This window comes from Sinocyclocheilus rhinocerous, unplaced genomic scaffold (assembly GCF_001515625.1).
Source record: "Sinocyclocheilus rhinocerous isolate Xijiao unplaced genomic scaffold, SAMN03320098_v1.1 scaffold342, whole genome shotgun sequence".
Taxonomy (NCBI): Eukaryota; Metazoa; Chordata; class Actinopteri; order Cypriniformes; family Cyprinidae; genus Sinocyclocheilus; species Sinocyclocheilus rhinocerous.
The window spans coordinates 228,190-234,626 of record NW_015624546.1 but is presented as its reverse complement, the minus strand read 5'-3'; the positions used below and the strand labels follow the sequence as shown (position 1 = coordinate 234,626).

Here is a 6,437-nt window from a genome sequence, read left to right as displayed (position 1 = left end):
GTGTACCGAAAAAATACCGCATTTTTTTTCCTCCAGGAAATTCAAACAATAAATGGCGTTTTGACAGTCTTTGATGTGGCATGACAGATCGCTGTATAAACGCCTCAGAGAGCCGCTTCTGGGACGGTTCAGAAACGTGCTGGTGTAAACCCAACACAAGCATTGACTCGAGCAGCCGCGATCAGCTCCGGTTCCCGTGTCTGAGCCGTAACGTGCCGCAGACTTGTGCAGTGTAAATGGCAGAGCAGAGCGCGAGTGAGCATAATCTGTTATGAAACATGTTATGACAGCCACTGTGCAACTGAATATATTTTAACAAATAAAAATTTTATTATTTATAAGTTAATTTAAAAACTGCATTATGTGCAATTCACATGTTTGCATACATGTTTTTAGTGTTGATTATTACATTTAAAAATAAATAGTAATTAAATTAAAGTTTGGGTTAAGTTGTTAATTGTAACCTTATAATGTAGAAAGGGCTCCCTATAGTTTAAAGCATAAGCTGAGGTAGATTTTTATCATTAAGAACATTTTAATTATAACTGAATGTATTTAAAGAAAGAACAACTTGTTCAGTAAACCACTGTTTATAAAAAAAAAAAAAAGTTTAGTTTTTCCCCCTGCTGTACCGAAATCATACTGAACTGTGACGTTAAAACCGAGGTACGTACCGAACTGTCAAATTTGTGTACCGTTACATCCCTATTATATATGTATATGTATAAAACAATAATATTACAGCGTACTTTTTAAGATCCAATTAAAATCAATAAAATCAAGTCCCACCTACATTTGATTTAATTTCACTTAAAGTCCCCAGTGGATTTATTGATTTATTTACTGTATATTGCTGCTGCCACATAGATCTAAAATAAACATGTGATTTATTTCCCAGCTGTTTACCTTCACCGACATAACCGACTGTTTTTGTAACTCATTCTGGGGACACCAGAGACTTTTATTACATATTGTAAAAAGGGGCATAATATGTCTCCTTTAATATTGTTTCATTCAGAAATACATCACATTACAAAAATTGATGTATATATAAATAAATAAATAAATAAATAAATATTTTACTTAACGTTTCATTCAGAAATACATCACATTACAAAAACTAACATTTTAATTTGTTAAGTAGACAGAAAGAAAGAAAGAAAGAAAGAAAGATATAAAAAAAGAAAACAGAGAAAAAGAAAAAGAAAGAGAAAAGAGGAAGAGAGAAAATAAAAGAAAGGAAGGAGCAAGAAAGAAACATGGGATCTTTAAGAAGTAAAAGAAGTTTTCATTTTTCCAGTCATTTGAATGTATTTTCTGCTGTCAGAAGTGGTTGATACCAAAAATACAGCAGTTCAACTGGATTAACAATAAATGTTATCATGGTATTTTGGCAGAAAGTGTGGTTGCCCTGGGAAATGTCCCAAACTGAGCGGCTCTCACAATGTGAGCGGACTGCTAAAGCCAAGCTCAGAGTGAGACAAACGCTGGAGCAGCTGTCAGGAGGAGGCCAGATGTGCTGGAATATGATTCGTCAGGACGCTCTGTCTCTTCATTCTGCTGAGCTTTCAAACCCTGACCTGAGCGACAGCAGCGTCTGGCAACCTCCTCAACATCTGCACAGCCTGATACAGCTGCTAAAAACACTATTCATAGAACCAAACCTAAACGTGACTCTGTGTGTGTGTGTTTTGTTGTCAAGCTGAACAGACAACACAGCTGAAGAGATCAGCAGATGTCAATAATAAACACACACTGCTGATGGCCAACGATGCACATTCTTAAGGAAGAAAAAAAAAAATTGAACTTAAAGCCCTAAAAATCTAACTAAACCTATGCATCTGTACATACACTTATGGCTGAGGGTTAAGTGTGTAACCCCCCACCCCACCCCACCCCACCACCACACACACACAAAAAAAAATCTGCTTCACTCAAGAAAATCTATTCTCATTCTGTAAAATAAAGAAATAATATTGGTTTAATTGATTTCAAATACATAACACAATAAAAACAATACATACAATTATTTAATAATAAGTACATTGATTTATAATAAATAAATTGCTTTAAAATTAAAATAAAAAATTACAATAAATAAAAATAAATTGACTTAAATATTTAAAATATCTGGATTTAAATTAATAAAAAAGTAAATAGATTTAAAATACATTTAAATTTTTTTATTAAATTTAAAATAAATTTTAAATATATTAAATTAAAAAGATTATTAATAACTCAAATAGACTAATTCTATTGATTTATTTGATTTTACAAAATAAAATAATGTTAAATAAAGAAATACATTTAAAAAATAAAAATAGATTTAAAACAAAATAAATAAATACATTCTATTGGTTTAATTTATTTAAAATACATAAAACAATAAAAAAAACAAATATATAAACTGATAAAAATACATTATTTTAAATAAATTAAAATAATAAACAAACAAATTGATTATATTGATTTTAATAATAAATGCATTGATTTATAATAAATAAATTGCTTTCAAATAAAAACCTTGACTTGATAAATATTTAAAATAAATGGATTTAAAAATAAATAGAAGTAAATATATTTAAAATACATTTTTTAAATTTAATTAAATTTAAAATTAAAAATGAAATAAAAAACACTGAGAAAGTAAGTAAATAAATAAAGTCACTAGGTAAGATTTTTTCCCCCCCTTTTTTTTGGATGTTCATAGAAGACATTCAGATATTTAGGGCGCAGTGCTTACATGTATGATATCCTTGAACAACTATATATTGTGATTTGTTATTTTATTATGAATGTGGTATCAGATTTCAGATACACCTATCCCTAAACGTGCGGTTGTTCATCTTACATGCGACTCAGGCAGTCTCCTTCCTGCTGAAGTGGTCAGTATTTGCTCAGAATAAGCGATCACTGGTTTATGGTGACTCACCGTCTCATCAGTCGAGCAGGTCGCCAGCAGATAGTCGTCAAACGGCGAGAAGTCCAGGTCGGTCACGAGGTCTGGGACGGGAAGAGAAAGAGAACTAGGACAAACTCATATGGGTCGCATGCATTCGGGTTTATTTTTAGTGAACTGTGAGTCCGTGACATTGGCCTGACGCAGCGGGACACTGCTTTTATTTGCTCTGAGCATCCTCACGGACATCCGTTTTTGCTCCAAATGAAGTGAAATGAGCCAAGTGTAATTGTTAATATCTCACCAGCATGGCATGAAATCTGGGTCACGATCCACTTCCCGTCAGAAGCGGCGTTCACAGAAGACAGACCAACCATCCCACCTCCTCCAGAGACACAACAGACACGGTTACAAACGCAAAACAGACCGCTTCTCCTGGTGTTTAATCTAGAGGTCGACCGATTAATCGGCCGATTTTTGGAATTTTTTAATTAATCGGCATTTGCCGATTGTGCTGCAAATTAGGCCGATTTATAGGCAGGCGCTTCACGTTTCAAAATTAAAATGCAGCGCGGGTGTTTTTATATGAATGTATCTTTGAAAAGAACCGACCGTCTTCAGAAAAGCTTCGATGTCATTTTAATTTCGTCTTTCCTGTAATGCCTGATAAAGTAGCGTTTGTGAGCACAGCGCTTATTTGATTACAGCCGTTACCGGGGAAACCGCTATATCTCCGCTCCAACAGCACCTCCTGCTGGCGTAGAATTAATTTGCAGTCTGTGGGAAACACTGGTGTCTGTCAGCAAACATAAACAAAAAGCATCCTTCAGAACTGTTTTGAGAAGGTGCTTAAGTTTTGAGCCATGTATTATTACTCTAAATTGGGCACTAATACTATTACTATCTTGTACCCTGCAATAATCATTTGCTCAAACTCACTTTTATGAGATGAATGGAAAAAAAAAAAGAAAATCGACCAAACATATCGGCACAAAAAAAAAATCGGCATCATATATCGCCCATTGGCTGCCCTGATTTCTAAATATCGGCATCGGCCAGTGAAAAACCCATATCGGTCGACCTCTAGTTTAATCTGATGTGTGAATGAGGTTCATACCAGCCTGATCTGTGTTGAAGGCCACGAGGCTGCAGCTGGACTTGATGTGCTTGCCCTGAGAAGAGAAGGAACCTCCTCGCACGTTTGCAATCCAGCCCTGCGCAGAAACACAGGAGTATCGGTAAGTCAATGGGATCTTAAAATGAAGACAAAAATCTCTGCAGGAAAACATGAATATGATGAGAAATATTCAACATGTCTTCATTACAGCACAGACAAATCTACATGCGTCATCTCTAAACATCTCAAGTCACTAAATAATAAAATCAGAAAAATGTCAAAATCATTTGAAAATAAAAACGCTAAAAATTAATGGCATAAAAATGTCAAATTAAGACACTTTAAAATACATTTTCTAAAAATTAAAATTATAAAAATTTAATAATTTTAAAATAAAAACATAAAATAAGTCATATTTTTAAAATGACTTATGTTATGTCTTTATTTTTAAATTATTTAATTTAATTTGCCATTTTTATCATTTTAATACACTTATTAAAAATCGAAATCATAAAATGTTAAATTAAAAATAAATGTCATTTTAAAGTAAAAACTTGCTAAAAATTTAAATCATAAAAAAGGACATTTAAAATCAATTTAAAAATAAAAACAATTATTTTTAAATAAACTTACTAACAATATAAAAAGAATAAATGTACAATTAAAATCTGTTAATAAATTAAAACCTACTAAAAATAATATTTTTTATGTAAAACTAAAATAAGTCATTTTAAAACAATAATAAAAATATCACAAATGAAATAAAAAGGATAATGTAAAATTGAAATGATTAATTTTACAATGAAGCCTTACTAAAAATAACAAAAATATAAAAATGTAGAATTGAAATGAGTAATAGTTTAAAATAATTAAAACATAACACTAGAATTAAAGCATAAAATTAAAATAAATAACTAATTTTAACTAATTCTTTGCTAACAAAAGAACAACGTTGTTATTGTTCTAACTAAAACTATTAAAAATAGTTAACTGAGACAAATGTGAAATGTTTGAGTTCTAAAACTACTAAAATAAAAAAAAATATATATATATTAAAGCTAAATAGACAAATTTAACAAAAAAAACTAATAAAGATGCTGAAATGTACAACAAAATTATTAAACAGCACAGAGAATATGCATTTGAAACCCTAAACCTGAAATCCAGAGCCAAACCCTCCGAAACAAAGCACCTGGAGCAAAGCGTTTTCACCTGCTGAACGATAAGACGGCAAAAACAACGTTTGGAATGATTAAGATTTATTTTTTTAGATTTTTATTTATGCTTTTGAAAGAAGTCTCTTCTGCTCACCAAGGCTGCATTTATGTGTTCAAAAATACAGTAAAAACACAGTAATGTTGTGAAATATTTGGACTTTCTATTTGAATATCTTTTCATTTATTCCTGTGATGTAAAGCTGAATTGTCAGCATCATTACTCCAGTCCTCAGTGTCACATGATCCTTCAGAAATCATTCTGATATTTACTGCTCAAGAAACATTATTATTATCAATGTTGAAAACAGCTGTGCTGCCTATAATTTTTGTGGAAACCACCGAAATATCTTTTTTTTTTCAGGTTCAAAAGAACAGCAATTATTTGAAAACGAAATTTTTGTAATATTATAAATGTCTTTACTGTCACTTTTGATCAATTTAGTGCATCCTTGCTATGTAAAAAAATAATATATTGCCAAAAAAACTCTCCATCCTACCCTGATCTCACGTTATGCTTACGGCAGCATCGGTCAGCTTTTTACATCCAGACACTCAGCTAAACTTCTGTACCACAAACTGACATTTAATGTCATTACACACATGACAACAAGAAACAAGATCTGAGCCTGTAAAAACCAGAATCACTGCAGAGCACTCCATCTGATTTTAATACGCAAAGTTGTAGTTTTATCACCCAAAAACTATGCAGCCAGGTGAAAAAGAGCCAAGATAACAAACCAATGTGCAGAAGGGCTCCGAATTAAATTGTTAAATCAATTAATAATTATATAAACCAAAAGTCAAATGTTCTGATTTACTGTCAAACAATTAAAACAAGAAATAATTAACAAATTAATCATTAAAGGTGCTGTATGTAGGATTGACACCGAGTGGTTGAACTAGGTAATGCAGTCCAAATTCAAAATATTGGAGAGGGGTTTTTCACCCGGCCCCTCCTCCTCAGACTTGAGGCACACGCAGGTTGCCAGATTGACGACACCAACACTTTCGTTTGCCAGCTTCCAAGACTGAAATGAAATACGCTGTGTTTCCCACCAACTGGCAACCCGGGGTGCCGAAATACAATTGGGTAAACTGGCAATGGGCGGGTTTCACAAACCAAAACAGAGACCGACATTCCGGCCGGAACGCACATTTTCAAAGGAGAATAACTTGACTGTAGCATTGTTTTTCAGATAAACAA

General features: G+C 32.4%; 1 protein-coding gene across 1 annotated transcript in view; it reads right to left on the bottom strand.

Annotated features, from left to right (window-relative positions):
* LOC107742185 (coronin-7-like) overlaps nt 1-6,437 on the bottom strand; it is a gene marked incomplete at its 3' end in the record, with an annotated part of 13,544 nt that overhangs the window by 5,492 nt on the left and 1,615 nt on the right. Inside the window, exons 2-4 of the mRNA XM_016555090.1 lie at nt 4,017-4,113; nt 3,204-3,284; nt 2,933-3,003 (exon numbers count right to left, since the gene is read on the bottom strand). Of these exons, the coding sequence (XP_016410576.1) occupies nt 2,933-3,003; nt 3,204-3,284; nt 4,017-4,113 (249 nt within the window). The remainder of the gene's footprint in view (nt 1-2,932; nt 3,004-3,203; nt 3,285-4,016; nt 4,114-6,437) is intronic.